Source organism: Oncorhynchus masou, chromosome 2 (assembly GCF_036934945.1).
Source record: "Oncorhynchus masou masou isolate Uvic2021 chromosome 2, UVic_Omas_1.1, whole genome shotgun sequence".
Classification (NCBI taxonomy): Eukaryota; Metazoa; Chordata; class Actinopteri; order Salmoniformes; family Salmonidae; genus Oncorhynchus; species Oncorhynchus masou.
Genome location: NC_088213.1, coordinates 6,507,713 through 6,528,808, shown reverse-complemented (window position 1 = coordinate 6,528,808; position 21,096 = coordinate 6,507,713). Strand labels below are relative to the sequence as shown.

At 45.9% G+C, this 21,096-nt stretch overlaps 2 protein-coding genes across 2 annotated transcripts; one reads left to right on the top strand and one right to left on the bottom strand.

Moving 5' to 3' along the window:
* Positions 1–4,913: 4,913 nt before the first annotated feature.
* Positions 4,914–10,774, bottom strand: LOC135554643 (large ribosomal subunit protein mL46-like). Its single transcript, XM_064987053.1, has 4 exons — positions 10,495–10,774; positions 8,235–8,457; positions 5,958–6,122; positions 4,914–5,594 (listed from the first exon to the last, which is right to left on the bottom strand). Exons 1-4 carry the CDS (start codon positions 10,753–10,755, stop codon positions 5,353–5,355), a joined length of 891 nt encoding a protein of 296 aa, XP_064843125.1. The 5' UTR covers positions 10,756–10,774; the 3' UTR covers positions 4,914–5,352.
* Positions 10,775–11,029: 255 nt separating this feature from the next.
* On the top strand, positions 11,030–20,586 carry LOC135553391 (small ribosomal subunit protein uS11m-like). Its single transcript, XM_064985533.1, has 6 exons — positions 11,030–11,234; positions 13,490–13,594; positions 15,827–15,925; positions 17,127–17,256; positions 17,447–17,512; positions 20,202–20,586. Exons 1-6 carry the CDS (start codon positions 11,149–11,151, stop codon positions 20,307–20,309), a joined length of 594 nt encoding a protein of 197 aa, XP_064841605.1. The 5' UTR covers positions 11,030–11,148; the 3' UTR covers positions 20,310–20,586.
* Positions 20,587–21,096: the final 510 nt, after the last annotated feature.

Genomic DNA, 21,096 nt, shown 5'->3' with positions numbered 1-21,096 from the left:
CATTTAGTTAGGGTAGTTATGGTATATAATCATTTAGTTAGGGTAGTTATGGTATATAATCATTTAGTTAGGGTAGTTATGGTATATACTCATTTAGTTAGGGTAGTTATGGTATATAATCATTTAGATAGGGTAGTTATAGTATATAATCATTTAGTTAGGGTAGTTATGGTATATAATCATTTAGTTAGGGTAGTTATGGTATATAATCATTTAGTTGGGTTAGGGTAGTTAGGCTTTATAATAATTTAGTTAGGATTGTTATGGTATATAATCATTTAGTTAGCGTAGTTAGGATGTATAATCATTTAGTTAGGGTTGTTATGGTATATAATCATTTAGTTAGCGTAGTTAGGATGTATAATCATTTAGTTAGGGTTGTTATAGTATATAATCATTTAGTTAGCGTAGTTAGGATGTATAATCATTTAGTTAGGGTAATTATGGTATATTATCATTTAGTTAGGGAAGTTATGGTATATAATCATTTAGTTAGCGTAGTTAGGATGTATAATCATTTAGTTAGGGTAGTTATGGTATATTATCATTTAGTTAGGGAAGTTATGGTGTATAATCATTTAGTTAGGGTAGTTATGGTATATTATCATTTAGTTAGGGAAGTTATGGTGTATAATCATTTAGTTAGGGTAGTTATAGTATATAATCATTTAGTTAGGGAAGTTATGCTGTATAATCATTTAGTTAGGGTAGTTATGGTGTATAATCGGTTAGCGTAGTTAGGATGTATAATCATTTAGTTAGGGTTGTTATGGTATATAATAATTTAGTTAGGGTAGTTATGGTGTATAATCATTTAGTTGGGTTAGGGTAGTTATGGTATATAATCATTTAGTTAGGGTAGTTAGGATGTATAATCACTTAGTTTGGGTAGTTAGGGTGTATAATCATTTATCTAGGGCAGTTAGCGTGTGTAATCATTTAGTTGAGTTAGGGTAGTTTGGGTGTATAATCATATGTTAGGGTAGTTAAGGTGTATAATCATTTAGTTAGGTTGAATAATCATTGAGTTGGGTTTGGGTAGTTATGGTGTATAATCATTTAGTTGGGTTAGGGTAGTTATGGTGTATAATCATTTAGTTAGGTTGTATAATCATTGAGTTGGGTTTGGGTAGTTATGGTGTATAATCATTTAGTTAGGTTGTATAATCATTTAGTTGGGTTAGGGTAGTTATGGTGTATAATCATTTAGTTAGGTTGAATAATCATTGAGTTGGGTTTGGGTAGTTATGGTGTATAATCATTTAGTTGGGTTAGGGTAGTTATGGTGTATAATCATTTAGTTAGGTTGTATAATCATTGAGTTGGGTTTGGGTAGTTATGGTGTATAATCATTTAGTTAGGTTGTATAATCATTGAGTTGGGTTAGGGTAGTTAAGTTGTATAATCATTGAGTTGGGTTAGGGTAGTTATGGTGTATAATCATTGAGTTGGGTTAGGGTAGTTATGGTGTATAATCATTGAGTTGGGTTTGGGTAGTTATGGTGTATAATCATTTAGTTGGGTTAGGGTAGTTATGGTGTATAATCATTTAGTTAGGTTGTATAATCATTGAGTTGGGTTTGGGTAGTTATGGTGTATAATCATTTAGTTAGGTTGTATAATCATTTAGTTGGGTTTGGGTAGTTATGGTGCAGACCAGAGCCTATGGGTCTAGCTCAAAGGTAGTGCACTACATAGTGGAATACCGTGCCATTTGGGACAAATCCCATATAACTTCAACATTTATGACAATGTCCTCTTCATCCACTTGTCCTCGAAGACACAAATAGAGATGACAAGCTGATTCCAGGAGACTGGAGGGGAAAGTTGACATCGAAATGCACTTAACTGGAAGTTGACTGGGATGACCAGGGATGTTCTGTTTAGTGAGTCCTCCAGATCAGAGGCAGTAGGGATGTTTAGTGAGTCCTCCAGATCAGAGGCAGTAGGGATGACCAGGGATGTTCTGTTTAGTGAGTCCTTCAGGTCAGAGGCAGTAGGGATGACCAGGGATGTTCTGTTTAGTGAGTCCTCCAGATCAGAGGCAGTAGGGATGTTTAGTGAGTCCTCCAGATCAGAGGCAGTAGGGATGACCAGGGATGTTCTGTTTAGTGAGTCCTTCAGGTCAGAGGCAGTAGGGATGACCAGGGATGTTCTGTTTAGTGAGTCCTCCAGATCAGAGGCAGTAGGGATGTTTAGTGAGTCCTCCAGATCAGAGGCAGTAGGGATGACCAGGGATGTTCTCTGTTTAGTGAGTCCTCCAGATCAGATGCAGTAGGGATGACCAGGGATGTTCTCTGTTTAGTGAGTCCTCCAGATCAGAGGCAGTAGGGATGTTTAGTGAGTCCTCCAGATCAGAGGCAGTAGGGATGATCAGGGATGTTCTCTGTTTAGTGAGTCCTCCAGATCAGAGGCAGTAGTGATGACCAGGGATGTTCTCTGTTTAGTGAGTCCTCCAGATCAGAGGCAGTAGTGATGACCAGGGATGTTCTCTGTTTTGTGAGTCCTCCAGATCAGAGCCAGTAGGGATGACCAGGGATGTTCTCTGTTTAGTGAGTCCTCCAGATCAGAGGCAGTAGTGATGACCAGGGATGTTCTCTGTTTTGTGAGTCCTCCAGATCAGAGGCAGTAGTGATGACCAGGGATGTTCTCTGTTTTGTGAGTCCTCCAGATCAGAGGCAGTAGTGATGACCAGGGATGTTCTCTGTTTAGTGAGTCCTCCAGATCAGAGGCAGTAGTGATGACCAGGGATGTTCTCTGTTTTGTGAGTCCTCCAGATCAGAGCCAGTAGTGATGACCAGGGATGTTCTCTGTTTAGTGAGTCCTCCAGATCAGAGGCAGTAGTGATGACCAGGGATGTTCTCTGTTTTGTGAGTCCTCCAGATCAGAGCCAGTAGGGATGACCAGGGATGTTCTCTGTTTAGTGAGTCCTTCAGGTCAGAGGCAGTAGGAATGACCAGGGATGTTCTCTGTTTAGTGAGTCCTCCAGATCAGAGGCAGTAGTGATGACCAGGGATGTTCTCTGTTTAGTGAGTCCTCCAGATCAGATGCAGTTGGGATGACCAGGGATGTTCTCTGTTTAGTGAGTCCTCCAGATCAGAGGCAGTAGTGATGACCAGGGATGTTCTCTGTTTAGTGAGTCCACCAGATCAGAGGCAGTAGGGATGACCATGTTCTCTGTTTTGTGAGTCCTCCAGATCAGAGGCAGTAGGGATGACCATGTTCTCTGTTTAGTGAGTCCACCAGATCAGAGCCAGTAGGGATGACCAGGGATGTTCTCTGTTTAGTGAGTCCTCCAGATCAGAGGCAGTAGTGATGACCAGGGATGTTCTCTGTTTCGTGAGTCCACCAGATCAGAGGCAGTAGGGACGACCAGGGATGTTCTCTGTTTAATGAGTCCTCCAGATCAGAGGCAGTAGGGACTTATCTTGATAAGTGTGTGAATTGGACCATTTTCCTGTCCTGCTAAACAATCAAAATGTAACAAGTACTTTTAGGTGTCAGGGAAAATGTGCGTAGTTAAAAGTATATTACTTTCTTTAGCAATATAGTAAAGTAAAAGTCAAAAATATAAATATTAAACTAAAGTACAGATACCCTTAAAAAACTACTTCAGTAAAACTTTAAAGCATTTTTACTGAAGTACTTTACACCAGTGGAAGATATTTCTAGTGGTCAGTTGAATCTGAGCGGGCCCATGTGCATCACTATGTTCTCTGGGCCTAATATATATAATATACAGTTGTGTCCAACAGATGTGAGAGTGACGAAAATATGACTCTTCAAAGTTTGCTGCTTCAGTGTCTTTAGATAATATTGTCAGACGTTACTATGGAATACTGAAGTATAATTACAAGCATTTCATAAGTGTCAAAGGCTTTTATTGACTATTACATGAAGTTGATGCAAAGAGTCAATATTTGCAGTGTTGACCCTTCTTTTTCAAGACCTCTGCAATCCTCCCTGGCATGCTGTCAATTAACTTCTGGGCCACATCCTGACTGATGGCAGCCAATTCTTGCATAATCAATGCTTGGAATTTGTCAGAATTTGTGGGTTTTTGTTTGTCCACCCGCCTCTTGAGGATTGACCACAAGTTCTCAATGGGATTAAGGTCTGGGGAGTTTCTTGGCCATGGACCCAAAATATCGATGTTTCGTTCCCCAAATCACTTAGTTATCACTTTTGCCTTATGGCAAGGTGCGCCATCATGCTGGAAAAGGCACTGTTCATCACCAAACTGTTCCTGGATGGTTGGGAGAAGTTGCTCTCGGGATGTGTTGGTACCATTCTTTATTCATGGCTGTAAGGACTGCCTCCTGGTGGCAGAGAAGTCAGGTGCAGTTGAATAATAAAAACCATCGGAAACAGAACAGACAATAAATGGGTACAAAACCCATCGCACACCAGAATAACAATCACTTACATAATAAACAATTCCGGATAAGGACATGGGGGGGGGGGACAACGGGTTAAATACACAACACGTAATGATGGAATTGAAACCAGGTGTGTGGGAAGACGAAACAAAAGGAAAATGAAAAGTGGATCGATGATGGCTAGAAGACGGGTGACGCCGACTGCCGAACGCCGCCCGAACAAGGAGAGGAACCAACTTCAGCGGAAGTCGTGACAATGGCTGTGTTCTTAGGCAAAATTGTGAGTGAGCCCACTTCCTTGGCTGAGAAGCAACCCCACACATGAATGATCTCAGGATGTTCTGACCAGCCTCTCCTGTCTTATTACTGCCATCTAGTGGACAGGACAATACACTGTTCTGACCAGCCTCTCCGGTCTCACTACTGCCATCTAGTGGAGGACAGGAAAATACACTGTTTGCATAGAACAACACACAGGCAAAGAGACTGGCTTTCTATCCTCTGGGATATGGGCCCACAGACAACACTGAATGGTTTATATGTTGGAACAAATTATAAACTTTAATCAAGCTCGCTTATACACCAAGAGGACGGTCAGGAGAAAACAACAGTTGCTGTGACAGAAATATGACTTCCAGGACGTATCTAAAAAAGACATCGTAACCTCTCGTCACATCTTCTCCATCAGCTCTCATCCGCTCCATCACAGGTTGAGTAGGAAACGGTCAACCTTCTCCATCAGCTCTCATCCGCTCCATCACAGGTTGAGTAGGAAGTGGTCAACCTTCTCCATCAGCTCTCATCCGCTCCATCACAGGTTGAGTATGAAGCGGTCAACCTTCTCCATCAGCTCTCATCCGCTCCATCACAGGTTGAGTATGAAGCGGTCAACCTTCTCCATCAGCTCTCATCCGCTCCATCACAGCTTGAGTATGAAGCGGTCAACCTTCTCCATCAGCTCTCATCCGCTCCATCACAGCTTGAGTATGAAGCGGTCAACCTTCTCCAAGTAAGCTGGCTTCAGGTATCCCTGCAGTTCAGTCTTCTTCACCCACAGGAAAGGTTGTTTCTGGCTGGCTGAACCAGAGGACAGGAAAGCTTTGAAAAAGAAGACCTTGGCTCCCACGCAGCGCTCTGTCCGGACCTCTTTGGGGAATGTGTACCTGTACACACCACAGGGGGTGTTGCCAAGGAACGTAGCCTTGAAATCAGCCTCTGGAACGAAGAACAAACTTGGCGTTAGAACGGAGTTGGAGAACAGAATATAGCATCTTTACTGATGTACCAGTACAGTGTTCAGGTGAAGGGCTCTATCATGATACAGAACTAGTATAGTTAGATATAGAGCCCTGATCAAGAACATTGAATAGATCTCCTGCTCAAGCATGTGCCATGTAGATATTTCTGGAACCTTCCAGCGTCCAGCACTAAAGAAGGTGTTGGAAACCTGATGGAAATGTCTGACAGAGGAAACACTGCATCCCCCCAAATTGGCCCCCCTAATTCAGAGCACTACTTTTGACCAGGGCCTATAAAGTAGTGCAGTAGATAGGGCTCCAGTACCACCACACAGCTGACCTGGCAGGCTGCTGAGGCTTCTCTCTGCTGTCTGTCGGAGAGTCTCCCCTGCCTCCCACTGGGCCTGAGGGAGCAGCCAGATGGTCTGTTTACCGACAGTCTGCTGGACCAGCAGGACCAGGCTGTCTCCTAGACACCTCTCCACTGAGCCCAGCGGTGTCCCACCTAAACACAGAGTTACAGGTCAGTTTGACAGTCTGCTGGACCAGCAGGACCAGGCTGTCTCCTAGACACCTCTCCACTGAGCCCAGCGGTGTCCCACCTAAACACAGAGTTACAGGTCAGTTTGACAGTCTGCTGGACCAGCAGGACCAGGCTGTCTCCTAGACACCTCTCCACTGAGCCCAGCGGTGTCCCACCTAAACACAGAGTTACGGGTCAGTTTGACAGTCTGCTGGACCAGCAGGACCAGGCTGTCTCCTAGACACCTCTCCACTGAGCCCAGCGGTGTCCCACCTAAACACAGAGTTACAGGTCAGTTTGACAGTCTGCTGGACCAGCAGGACCAGGCTGTCTCCTAGACACCTCTCCACTGAGCCCAGCGGTGTCCCACCTAAACACAGAGTTACAGGTCAGTTTGACAGTCTGCTGGACCAGCAGGACCAGACTGTCTCCTAGACACCTCTCCACTGAGCCCAGCGGTGTCCCACCTAAACACAGAGTTACAGGTCAGTTTGACAGTCTGCTGGACCAGCAGGACCAGGCTGTCTCCTAGACACCTCTCCACTGAGCCCAGCGGTGTCCCACCTAAACACAGAGTTACAGGTCAGTTTGACAGTCTGCTGGACCAGCAGGACCAGGCTGTCTCCTAGACACCTCTCCACTGAGCCCAGCGGTGTCCCACCTACATGTGAAACACAGAGTTACAGGTCAGTTTGACAGTCTGCTGGACCAGCAGGACCAGGCTGTCTCCTAGACACCTCTCCACTGAGCCCAGCGGTGTCCCACCTAAACACAGAGTTACAGGTCAGTTTGACAGTCTGCTGGACCAGCAGGACCAGGCTGTCTCCTAGACACCTCTCCACTGAGCCCAGCGGTGTCCCACCTAAACACAGAGTTACAGGTCAGTTTGACAGTCTGCTGGACCAGCAGGACCAGGCTGTCTCCTAGACACCTCTCCACTGAGCCCAGCGGTGTCCCACCTAAACACAGAGTTACAGGTCAGTTTGACAGTCTGCTGGACCAGCAGGACCAGGCTGTCTCCTAGACACCTCTCCACTGAGCCCAGCGGTGTCCCACCTAAACACAGAGTTACAGGTCAGTTTGACAGTCTGCTGGACCAGCAGGACCAGGCTGTCTCCTAGACACCTCTCCACTGAGCCCAGCGGTGTCCCACCTACATGTGAAACACAGAGTTACAGGTCAGTTTGACAGTCTGCTGGACCAGCAGGACCAGGCTGTCTCCTAGACACCTCTCCACTGAGCCCAGCGGTGTCCCACCTAAACACAGAGTTACAGGTCAGTTTGACAGTCTGCTGGACCAGCAGGACCAGGCTGTCTCCTAGACACCTCTCCACTGAGCCCAGCGGTGTCCCACCTAAACACAGAGTTACAGGTCAGTTTGACAGTCTGCTGGACCAGCAGGACCAGGCTGTCTCCTAGACACCTCTCCACTGAGCCCAGCGGTGTCCCACCTAAACACAGAGTTACAGGTCAGTTTGACAGTCTGCTGGACCAGCAGGACCAGGCTGTCTCCTAGACACCTCTCCACTGAGCCCAGCGGTGTCCCACCTAAACACAGAGTTACAGGTCAGTTTGACAGTCTGCTGGACCAGCAGGACCAGGCTGTCTCCTAGACACCTCTCCACTGAGCCCAGCGGTGTCCCACCTACATGTGAAACACAGAGTTACAGGTCAGTTTGACAGTCTGCTGGACCAGCAGGACCAGACTGTCTCCTAGACACCTCTCCACTGAGCCCAGCGGTGTCCCACCTAAACACAGAGTTACAGGTCAGTTTGACAGTCTGCTGGACCAGCAGGACCAGGCTGTCTCCTAGACACCTCTCCACTGAGCCCAGCGGTGTCCCACCTACATCTGAAACACAGAGTTACAGGTCACTGTTAGTCTCCACCACCTGTTAGCATTTCACTGTTAGTCCCCACCTGTTGGTCATGAAGCATTTCACTGTTAGTCTCCACCTGTTGGTCATGAAGCATTTCACTGTTAGTCTCCACCTGTTGGTCATGAAGCACATGTCCAATAACATGATATATTCTTTGATTTGTTCCTAATGTTTTGTCGAGTCAGTGCATAGGGAATAGGGTGCCATTCAGGACAACCTCTCTGACTCCTACCTCTGTCTCTGAGAGCAGGTTGGAAGTGTTTGAGCTTCTGTTCCCAGGTGTCCTCCTGGTCCTGAGCGGTGATGGTCTCCTGGCCACCGTAGTCTGCCTCCTCCTCATCTGAATCATAGTTGTCTGCCTGTTTACGAGTCATAAGTTCTGAGTCCTCTAGGAGCCTCTGTTCATGATCCGACAGCAAGCTTCTCTCCAGCTCCATCTGGGATTAGGATATCACAGAGACGTCAACCTCTCATTCCTAGGACGTCAACCTCTCATTCCTAGGACGTCAACCTCTCATTCCTAGGACGTCAACCTCTCATTCCTAGGACGTCAACCTCTCATTCCTAGGACGTCAACCTCTCATTCCTAGGACGTCAACCTCTCATTCCTAGGACGTCAACCTCTCATTCCTAGGATATCACAGAGATGTCACCCTCTCATTTCTATCACACACTAGTAATACATCTTCCGAGGAGAGGAGGCCTATTGGAGACAAGGACTTTATAATATCAGAGAGGAGGCCTATTGGAGACAAGGACTTTATAATATCAGAGAGGAGGCCTATTGGAGACAAGGACTTTATAATATCAGAGAGGAGGCCTATTGGAGACAAGGACTTTATAATATCAGAGAGGAGGCCTATTGGAGACAAGGACTTTATAATATCAGAGAGGAGGCCTATTGGAGACAAGGACTTTATAATATCAGAGAGGAGGCCTATTGGAGACAAGGACTTTATAATATCAGAGAGGAGGCCTATTGGAGACAAGGACTTTATAATATCAGAGAGGAGGCCTATTGGAGACAAGGACTTTATAATATCAGAGAGGAGGCCTATTGGAGACAAGGACAAGCATGTAATACGTAGATATAAAAGAGCCCAGTGTGAATTACACCAGGATATTCAGGTCTACATGCTGTTAAGGGCTTAGAAAAAAAATACATCATTTAAACTGGAAAAATGTATTACCTTTTAAAAATGTGGCATGAACACAACCAGTCATGATATTGTCATCTGATTGTCAAACAAATCAGTTCAAGAAGTGAACGACCTGTTCATCCCCTCCAAAATCATTTCCAGCTTCCAAACTGCATGTATACTGGTGTGAATTGGTACATGGAAATAGTCTACCCTCCGCCACAGTACTGCTTGTTGTCTAGTGATGTTGGTGTCTAGCTGTAGGCTAGTTGTCTAGTGATGTTGGTGTCTATCTGTAGGCTAGTGATGTTGGTGTCTATCTGTAGGCTAGTGATGTTGGTGTCTATCTGTAGGCTAGTGAGGTTGGTGTCTATCTGTAGGCTAGTGATGTTGGTGTCTATCTGTAGGCTAGTGATGTTGGTGTCTATCTGTAGGCTAGTGATGTTGGTGTCTATCTGTAGGCTAGTGATGTTGGTGTCTATCTGTAGGCTAGTGATGTTGGTGTCTATCTGTAGGCTAGTGATGTTGGTGTCTATCTGTTGGCTAGTGATGTTGGTGTCTATCTGTTGTCTAGTGATGTTGGTGTCTATCTGTTGTCTAGTGATGTTGGTGTCTATCTGTTGTCTAGTGATGTTGGTGTCTATCTGTTGTCTAGTGATGTTGGTGTCTATCTGTTGTCTAGTGATGTTGGTGTCTATCTGTTGTCTAGTGATGTTGGTGTCTATCTGTTGTCTAGTGATGTTGGTGTCTATCTGTTGTCTAGTGATGTTGGTGTCTATCTGTAGGCTAGTTGTCTAGTGAGGTTGGTGTCTATCTGTAGGCTAGTTGTCTAGTGATGTTGGTGTCTATCTGTAGGCTAGTTGTCTAGTGATGTTGGTGTCTATCTGTAGGCTAGTTGTCTAGTGATGTTGGTGTCTCGCTGTAGGCTAGTTGTCTAGTGATGTTGGTGTCTAAATCATATTTACCATTGCATTTTAAACAAAGAGAAGAATGGTTAAATTAGCATTATTTAGGGCAACACCATAGTTTGTTGCATATTGGGGAGCTAAATCTTCATTCAGAGGAGTTGACCCCCCCAGCTCATCCGTATTCCGAACCTTGTAGCAGAGCAGGGGAGAGCAACAGGGCGCAGGGATTTATTCTATAGCCTTACACTACTGATTTAACTCAATGAAGTCTTGGAAGTTGATTGGTTGAATATGTGTTAGTGCAAGGCTTGAAGCAAAGACCTGCATTGGCCTGCACATCCACTTCAGGACCACGGTCAGCGAACCATCTCTGAGTATTCACTAGTGACTAGTACAGCCATTGACAAATGAATGGAAACACATTTACCTGATGCATGAGCTCAGCGAATTGGTCTTCGATCGGGTTCCGCTCCTGTGATATGACAGGCAGCCTCTGGAGACACACCGCCCCGTACAGCTTCCATGGCGACGCGACGCCTTCCGTTTTACTTCTGGTCTGAGTTGCAGCTCGACAAGCGGAACTGAGAGAAATTTGACGAACTCCTGTATGTTTTAGGCCTGTCCGTCTGACATTTGTAATAAATTGCCATAAAGGGCGATTCGCCATTCTCGTGCAGGGCGCTGCCATCTTGATTCTCCAGTTTCCACCCACAATCCTCTGCGAAGAAGGGAGAGATTATGCTAAGGAAAAGGGGTAGAGGAAATTCAGATAAATGTAGTTTGAAATATAACATATTTAACATTAAGATCATTCATTGAAACATATATTTTTAAATTGATCTTAGGTACATTTAGTGTAGAAATAAAAACGTTTATGCATAAGATTTTAGAACTAAATATTTTCTAATAATTTGTGTCGCTCCCCCACATTATTAATAATGTACTATTCCAGGAAACGCGTCATACTAAATGGCTAATTTTGACTGTGCTTTGTATTGGAAACCTCCTCAATGTCACACATGTTGTTGTGTAACGCTCGCTAACTTGTTGGTTTCTAGTAGCTAAATTATATTAGCTAATCATGCATAAATTAAATTGTATATTATCTAATTCTGTCAGGAGTGCCTGCCAACAGGTTGCTGGTTCCTTCAATGCAGGAGGCTCAATGTAAGTATCTCGTTTTTATACGAAATCCCATGCATGCAATTGACAGCTTGTTAACGTTATTTTATGATGCTAGTTTGAGACATGGTAGTGTGGGTTTTAAACTCGACAAAGACCTTTACCGATTGAATTATATTGCCAGCTTGCTGAACTTCATTCAACCGATCAGCTACCTTAGTTATATATCTATACTAAGCAAAATTATAAACGCAACATGCAACAATTTCAGTTCGTGTGTGTGTAACAATTTCAGAGTAACAGTTCATATAAGGAGTATCGTCAATTGAAATTAATTATTCCCTAATCTATGTATTTCACATGACTGGGTGGGGCTATTATATTTATTTTTTAATAAACTTTTATTTAACTAGGCAAGTCAGAAATTCTTATTTACAATGATGGCCTACACTGGCCAAACCCGGACACCGCTGGGCCATTTGTGCGTCGCCCTATGGGACTCCCAATCATGGCTGGTTGTGCAGTGCAATCGCCCTCCTGTGATGGCGATTTCACTGCACACTGTCCTGTCCCATCTGGACAAGAGGACTATCCATGTAAGAATGCTGTTCATTGACTACAGCTCAGCATTCAACACCATATTACCCTCCAAGCTCATCTTTAAGCTTGAGACCCTGCGTCTCAACCCCACCCTGTGCAACTGGGTCCTGGACTTCCTGAGGGGTCACCCCCAGATGGTGAATGTAGGAAACCACACCTCCACTTCGCTGATCCTCAACACCCTGGGGCCCCACAAGGGTTCGTGCCCCTCCTGTACTCCCTGTTAACCCATGACTGCATGGCCAACCACACCTCCAACTCAAAAAGCTTCTTGATATGCCACACCTGTCAGGTGGATGGATTATCTTGGCATAGAAGAAATGTTCACTAACAGGGACGTAAAAACACATTTGTATAAATAATTTGAGAGAAATAAGCTTTTCTGGGATTGTTTATTTCAGCTCATGAAACCAACACCTTGTGGTGTTTCTATTCCTGTCCACTAGATGATCTGGGCAGTTACTGGACTGTCTCAACATGAACCGGGTGATTCATCAACACATGTTAGCCAGTTGTGGAACCAGTGGTCTGCAGAGAGCAGTGTGCTGATTGGTTTATTCTCTGTTATAGTTGTGGAACCAGCGGTCTGCAGAGAGCAGTGTGCTGATTGGTTTATTCTGTTATAGTTGTGGAACCAGCGTTCTGCAGTGTGCTGATTGGTTTATTCTCTGTTATAGTTGTGGAACCAGCGGTCTGCAGAGAGCAGTGTGCTGATTGGTTTATTCTCTGTTATAGTTGAGGAACCAGCGGTCTGCAGTGTGCTGATTGGTTTATTTGGTTTATTCTCTGTTATCGTTGTGGAACCAGCGGTCTGCAGAGAGCAGTGTGCTGATTGGTTTATTCTCTGTTATAGTTGTGGAACCAGCGGTCTGCAGAGAGCAGTGTGCTGATTGGTTTATTCTCCGTTATAGTTGTGGAACCAGCGGTCTGCAGAGAGCAGTGTGCTGATTGGTTTATTCTCTGTTATAGTTGTGGAACCAGCGGTCTGCAGAGAGCAGTGTGCTGATTGGTTTATTCTCTGTTATAGTTGTGGAACCAGCGGTCTGCAGAGAGCAGTGTGCTGATTGGTTTATTCTCTGTTATAGTTGTGGAACCAGCGGTCTGCAGAGAGCAGTGTGCTGATTGGTTTATTCTCTGTTATAGTTGTGGAACCAGCGGTCTGCAGAGAGCAGTGTGCTGATTGGTTTATTCTCTGTTATAGTTGAGGAACCAGCGGTCTGCAGTGTGCTGATTGGTTTATTCTCTGTTATAGTTGTAGAACCAGCGGTCTGCAGAGAGCAGTGTGCTGATTGGTTTATTCTCTGTTATAGTTGTGGAACCAGCGGTCTGCAGAGAGCAGTGTGCTGATTGGTTTATTCTCTGTTATAGTTGAGGAACCAGCGGTCTGCAGAGAGCAGTGTGCTGATTGGTTTATTCTCTGTTATAGTTGTGGAACCAGCGGTCTGCAGAGAGCAGTGTGCTGATTGGTTTATTCTGTTATAGTTGTGGAACCAGCGTTCTGCAGTGTGCTGATTGGTTTATTCTCTGTTATAGTTGTAGAACCAGCGGTCTGCAGAGAGCAGTGTGCTGATTGGTTTATTCTCTGTTATAGTTGAGGAACCAGCGGTCTGCAGTGTGCTGATTGGTTTATTCTCTGTTATAGTTGTAGAACCAGCGGTCTGCAGAGAGCAGTGTGCTGATTGGTTTATTCTCTGTTATAGTTGTGGAACCAGCGGTCTGCAGAGAGCAGTGTGTTCCAGTGCTGTCAGGTTGCAAGAGGATGCCAGTGTCTCAGCCACACCTGGGAAAATATCCAAAGACTTCAGGTAACACCAGCTCTGACTAGGTGGCATTCTGCCTACAGCTCTCTGCCATTCTGCCTACAGCTCTCTGCCATTCTGCCTACAGCTCTCTGCCATTCTGCCTACAGCTCTCTGCCATTCTGCCTACAGCTCTCTGCCATTCTGCCTACAGCTCTCTGCCATTCTGCCTACAGCTCTCTGCCATTCTGCCTACAGCTCTCTGCCATTCTGCCTACAGCTCTCTGCCATTCTGCCTACAGCTCTCTGCCATTCTGCCTACAGCTCTCTGCCATTCTGCCTACAGCTCTCTGCCATTTTGCCTACAGCTCTCTGCCATTCTCAGCCAATTGCTTCGCTCACAACTGGCTCATGTGAACTACAATCCCAACTCTGTGTCATCAGCGAGAAACAATCCTTCAAATAAAACAATAGTCCATTTTGCCCAGATCCATCCAGCGAAACTGTAATTCAGCTCCACTTCCTGAGTTTCGCTGACACACAGGTGTACGGAGCGCTAGATAGCTAATTAACACAGGTAAACAAGCAATGAAACATGGAGATATGGCCGCGTGGGAACACTAACCCTATAAAGATGTGTTGTAATTGAACCTTTTAGTAAAAAAATATATATATTTCTCTCTGATTTGAAAGATGAGGTCCATATGCCTCCAACCTAGCGATGTTAATGTTCAGACAGCGTTGTACAGAAGACACCTTTACCCAATGACTTACTGGGTATCTGGGGTACTTTAACAGGATCCCTGTATATCAGTACCCATATGCCTCCAACCTAGCGATGTTAATGTTCAGACAGCGTGGTACAGAAGACACCTTTACCCTTTACTGGTTACTTTAACAGGATCCCTGTATATCAGTACACACACAATACCCAGGTCAAATAGAGGAGAGGTGTTTCTTTAGGTTTTAATAGGATCCCTGTATATCAGTACCCATACAATATCCAGGTCAAATAGAGGAGAGGTGTTTCTTTAGGTTTTAATAGGATCCCTGTATATCAGTACCCACACAATACCCAGGTCAAATAGAGGAGAGGTGTTTCTTTAGGTTTTAATAGGATCCCTGTATATCAGTACCCACAATACCCAGGTCAAATAGAGGAGAGGTGCTTCTTTAGGTTTTAACAGGATCCCTGTATATCAGTACCCACAATATCCAGGTCAAATAGAGGAGAGGTGTTGTTGTGTCGTGAGGTGTTGCTTTGGGGTTTTTTTTAAACCCGGTTTGCTGTTCACTTGAGCAATCTCAGATGGGAGCTCAATGCAATCATGCCTCTATGTAATACTGTACACTTTCTGGAAGTTGTTCTGGATTTGGGGACTGTGAAAAGCCCCCTGGTGGCATGTCTGGTGGGATAAGTGTGTGTGTCAGAGATTTGTGTAAATTGACTATGCAAACAATTTGGAATTTAACGACTGTTTCTTATAATGTTGCAATCAGTCTCTCCTCTACTTCCAGCCCAGAGAGACTGTATTGATCTCAGCCCTCTGATGGCAAGACGTGCCGCTCTGTTCTGGGCCAGCTGCAGCTTCACTAGGTCCTTTGTTGCACCTGACCTGAACTAGAGCCTGTAGGACTTGCTTTGCGGAGGGTGGTATCAAAAAATCTGACAGACCTCTCCCCATCTTTACAACCATTGAATCTATATGTTTTGACCATGACAGTTTACACTAAGGACACACCAAGTAATTTAGTCTCCTCAACGTGTTTAACAGTTGAGGTATAGTTATGGTGCTGGAGGAGATGGCTGCCGTTTTACAGGCTCCTAACCAACTGGGCTATTTATTATATTCCCATTGTTTGTAACTTATTGTGTACATAATGTTGCTGCTACCGTCTCTTATGACCGAAAAGAGCTCCTGGACATCTGGACAGCGACTACTCACCTCGATCTGGACGCAGAGTTTTTTTATTTAATGAGTCCGAAGCAAAGGATATACTGCTTTGTCAAGACGAGGCCCAACTCCCCGTCATCAGCGTGAAGAAAAGACAGGAAAAGGGGGAGGAGGGCATTCTAAGAATTCGTAGACGAGTAGGTAAACCACGACTCCCCTCCGTATTATTGTCCAACGTGCTCATTGGAAAACAAACTGGGCCATCTACGATTAAAGACTCTCCTACCAACGGGACATTAAAACTAGTAATATCTTCTGTTTCACCGAGACGTGTCTACAACAGTCTTTGCTCAATATTGTCACGTTTCCAACAGTTTGCCCATGTTTCTTTCTCCTCTCTAAGTCACCTCCCCCCGATGCCTGGCCAGGACAGTGTGCTGAGATGGGCTGGGAAGAAGTACGAGGAGTTGCCAATAGCACATATCAAAGCCACATATAACAAGTAAGCTGAGAGACAGTGATGTGAATAACTGGTATATTAATGTCTCCCTCCAGTACACATGTCCAGGTGATGTATATTGATGTATACCTAGGATAGGATAAGTAATCCTTCTCACCCCCCCCCTTAAATGATTTAGATGCACTATTGTAAAGTGGCTGTTCCACTGGATGTCAGAAGGTGAATTCACCAATTTGTAAGTCGCTCTGGATAAGAGCGTCTGCTAAATGACTTAAATGTAATGTAAATGTAATATATTAATGTCTCCTTCCAGTACACATGTCCAGGTGATTATATATTAATGTCTCCCTCCAGTACACATGTCCAGGTGATTATATATTAATGTCTCCCTCCAGTACACATGTCCAGGTGATTATATATTAATGTCTCCCTCCAGTACACATGTCCAGGTGATTATATATTAATGTCTCTCCAGTACACATGTCCAGGTGATTATATATTAATGTCTCCCTCCAGTACACATGTCCAGGTGATTATATATTAATGTCTCCCTCCAGTACACATGTCCAGGTGATTATATATTAATGTCTCCCTCCAGTACACATGTCCAGGTGATTATATATTAATGTCTCTCCAGTACACATGTCCAGGTGATTATATATTAATGTCTCCCTCCAGTACACATGTCCAGGTGATTATATATTAATGTCTCCCTCCAGTACACATGTCCAGGTGATTATATATTAATGTCTCCCTCCAGTACACATGTCCAGGTGACATATATTAATGTCTCTCTCCAGTACACATGTCCAGGGGATTATATATTAATGTCTCTCCAGTACACATGTCCAGGGGATTATATATTAATGTCTCTCTCCAGTACACATGTCCAGGTGATTATATATTAATGTCTCTCCAGTACACATGTCCAGGTGATTATATATTAATGTCTCTCTCCAGTACACATGTCCAGGTGATTATATATTAATGTCTCTCCAGTACACATGTCCAGGTGATTATATATTAATGTCTCTCCAGTACACATGTCCAGGTGATTTATATATTAATGTCTCTCTCCAGTACACATGTCCAGGTGATTATATATTAATGTCTCTCTCCAGTACACATGTCCAGGTGATATATATTAATGTCTCTCTCCAGTACACATGTCCAGGTGATTATATATTAATGTCTCCCTCCAGTACACATGTCCAGGTGATTATATATTAATGTCTCCCTCCAGTACACATGTCCAGGTGACAGACTGTGAGGGCCAGTTCATGGTCAGAACATCGTGTGGAACCGAGGGGTTCAAGAACGTCAAGAAGTCCACCCCCATCGCTGCTCAGACAGCAGGCATCTCAGCTGCAGCGGTAAGATGAGACCACATGGAAAATATCGATACTGTAGACGTATAGTTAATAGTTGTAGTCTGGCTGCTACAGACAAGAACACCGAGACATCTGTTCTCCACTAGATGGCACTAGAGCCTACAACAAACTGGCAAAAAGATGAATTTGTGTTTCCTGATGGATGGTCCTGTATTCTTCTTCTCCTGGGCAGAAGGCCACAGCGGTGGGTGTGACGTTTGTCCGCGTGTTGGTGAAAGGTCTGGGTCCTGGACGCTTGGTGAGAATTCATACCGTAGAGATAGTGTTCACATGATGCATCTCCCCCCACTCTGAAGTTATCCCAGCAGTTTGCCAGCTGCAGACCACCCTGTATCCCACTGTTGGCTTTAACCAGCAGCAGACCACCCTGTATCCCACTGCTGGCTTTAACCAGCAGCAGACCACCCTGTATCCCACTGCTGGCTTTAACCAGCAGCAGACCACCCTGTATCCCACTGTGTTAACCAGCAGCAGACCACCCTGTATCCCACTGCTGGCTTCAGCAGCAGACCACCCTGTATCCCACTGCTAGCTTCAGCAGCAGACCACCCTGTATCCCACTGCTGGCTTTAACCAGCAGCAGACCACCCTGTATCCCACTGTGTTAACCAGCTGCAGACCACCCTGTATCCCACTGTTGGCTTTAACCAGCAGCAGACCACCCTGTATCCCACTGTTGGCTTTAACCAGCAGCAGATCACCCTGTATCCCACTGTGTTAACCAGCTGCAGACCACCCTGCACCCCACTGTTGGCTTTAACCAGCTGCAGACCACCCTGTATCTCACTGGCTTTAACCAGCTGCAGACCACCCTGTATCCCACTGTTGGCTTTAACCAGCAGCAGATCACCCTGTATCCCACTGCTGGCTTTAACCAGCAGCAGACCACCCTGTATCCCACTGTTGGCTTTAACCAGCAGACCACCCTGCACCCCACTGTGTTAACCAGCAGCAGACCACCCTGTATCCCACTGCTGGCTTTAACCAGCAGACCACCCTGCACCCCACTGTGTTAACCAGCAGCAGATCACCCTGTGTCTCACTGGCTTTAACCAGCAGCAGACCACCCTGTATCCCACTGTTGGCTTTAACCAGCAGCAGACCACCCTGTATCCCACTGTTGGCTTTAACCAGCAGCAGACCACCCTGTATCCCACTGTTGGCTTTAACCAGCAGCAGATCACCCTGTATCCCACTGTTGGCGTTAACCAGCAGCAGAACACCCTGTATCCCACTGTTGGCTTTAACCAGCAGCAGATCACCCTGTATCCCACTGTTGGCTTTAACCAGCAGCAGAACACCCTGTATCCCACTGGCTTTAACCAGCAGCAGAACACCCTGTATCTCACTGGCTTTAACCAGCAGCAGATCACCCTGTATCCCACTGTTGGCTTTAACCAGCAGCAGATCACCCTGTATCCCACTGTGTTAACCAGCAGCAGACCACCCTGTATCCCACTGTTGGCTTTAACCAGCAGCAGATCACCCTGTATCCCACTGCTGGCTTTAACCAGCAGCAGACCACCCTGTATCCCACTGTTGGCTTTAACCAGCAGACCACCCTGCACCCCACTGTGTTAACCAGCAGCAGACCACCCTGTATCCCACTGCTGGCTTTAACCAGCAGACCACCCTGCACCCCACTGTGTTAACCAGCAGCAGATCACCCTGTGTCTCACTGGCTTTAACCAGCAGCAGACCACCCTGTATCCCACTGTTGGCTTTAACCAGCAGCAGACCACCCTGTATCCCACTGTTGGCTTTAACCAGCAGCAGACCACCCTGTATCCCACTGTTGGCTTTAACCAGCAGCAGATCACCCTGTATCCCACTGTTGGCGTTAACCAGCAGCAGAACACCCTGTATCCCACTGTTGGCTTTAACCAGCAGCAGATCACCCTGTATCCCACTGTTGGCTTTAACCAGCAGCAGAACACCCTGTATCCCACTGGCTTTAACCAGCAGCAGAACACCCTGTATCTCACTGGCTTTAACCAGCAGCAGATCACCCTGTATCCCACTGTTGGCTTTAACCAGCAGCAGATCACCCTGTATCCCACTGTGTTAACCAGCAGCAGACCACCCTGTATCCCACTGTTGGCTTTAACCAGCAGCAGATCACCCTGTATCCCACTGTGTTAACCAGCAGCAGATCACCCTGTATCCCACTGTGTTAACCAGCAGCAGACCACCCTGTATCCCACTGTTGGCTTTAACCAGCAGCAGATCACCCTGTATCCCACTGTGTTAACCAGCAGCAGAACACCCTGTATCCCACTGTTGGCTTTAACCAGCAGCAGACCACCCTGTATCCCACTGTTGGCTTTAACCAGCAGCAGACCACCCTGCATCCCACTGCTGGCTTTAACCAGCAGCAGACCACCCTGTATCCCACTGCTGGCTTTAACCAGCGGCAGACCACCCTGCATCCCACTGTGTTAACTAGCAGCAGACCACCCTGCATCCCACTGTGTTAACTAGCAGCAGACCACCCTGTATCCCTCTGCTGGCTTTAACCAGCCACAGACCACCCTGTACTTTTTCCTCTGGTCTAAAACATTTTCCAAATACCCCAGGGCAGTGATTGGTGACATTTCCCTGTGTCGGGTGCCATCTTGGGACATTAAATCGGGTGTCCTAAAGATCCCATGGTACTTATTGTAAGAGTAGGGGTGTTAACCCTGGTGTTCTGGCTAAATTCCTAATCTGACCCGATTACCATCATGGTAACCTAATCATCCCCAGTTTACAATTGGCTCATTCATCTCTCCCCTGTAACTATTCCCCATGTTATTGATTTAAATTAGAATGTGTTCTCAGTCAATTTGCCTGGTTCATTAAACATCTGGTTTTGAATCTGTCAGAATCTTGTAGAGATGAGGAAAAGATGTTTGACTCGGTTCTGATGCATTTCTCTCTGTGTGCAGTCTGCCATCAAGGGTCTGACCATGGGAGGATTGGAGGTTGTGTCCATCACAGACAACACCCCCGTACCACACAATGGTTGTCGCCCTCGCAAGGCTCGACGAATATGAACAGGACCGTACCATCACGGACTGCAGGGGTCCAGCAAACTGTCTTGTAACATGCTTAATGTTTTTGTTGTATGAAGACTAATTTTTACTGGTATTTAAGCATTTTGGAAAATACTACACAGATTCATCCCTGGACTGAAAAACAAGTTCAATGTAGAATCTGCAGTCCAGGACTTAATCTGTGTCTGGGGGACTGGCCCTGAGTGCATGTACCAGCACATCTAGTAACAGATAGAAAATGATTCATCGATGTTTATTAAATCCATATACAACCAAACCCCTGTACAACATGTGTTATAAATACAAGGCTTCCAGCAGGAGAGAACCTGGTCAGACCAGTCCACCGGGAGAGAACCTGGTCAGACCAGTCCACCGGGAGAGAACCTGGTCAGACCAGTCCACCGGGAGAGAACCTGGTCAGATCAGTCCACCGGGAGAGAACCTGGTCAGACCAGTCCACCGGGAGAGAACCTGGTCAGACCAGTCCACCGGGAGAGAACCTGGTCAGACCAGTCCACCGGGAGAGAACCTGGTCAGATCAGTCCACCGGGAGAGAACCTGGTCAGACCAGTCCACCGGGAGAGAACCTGGTCAGACCAGTCCACCGGGAGAGAACCTGGTCAGACCAGTCCACCGGGAGAGAACCTGGTCAGACCAGTCCACCGGGAGAGAACCTGGTCAGACCAGTCCACCGGGAGAGAACCTGGTCAGACCAGTCCACCGGGAGAGAACCTGGTCAGACCAGTCCACCGGGAGAGAACCTGGTCAGATCAGTACTTATATTGAG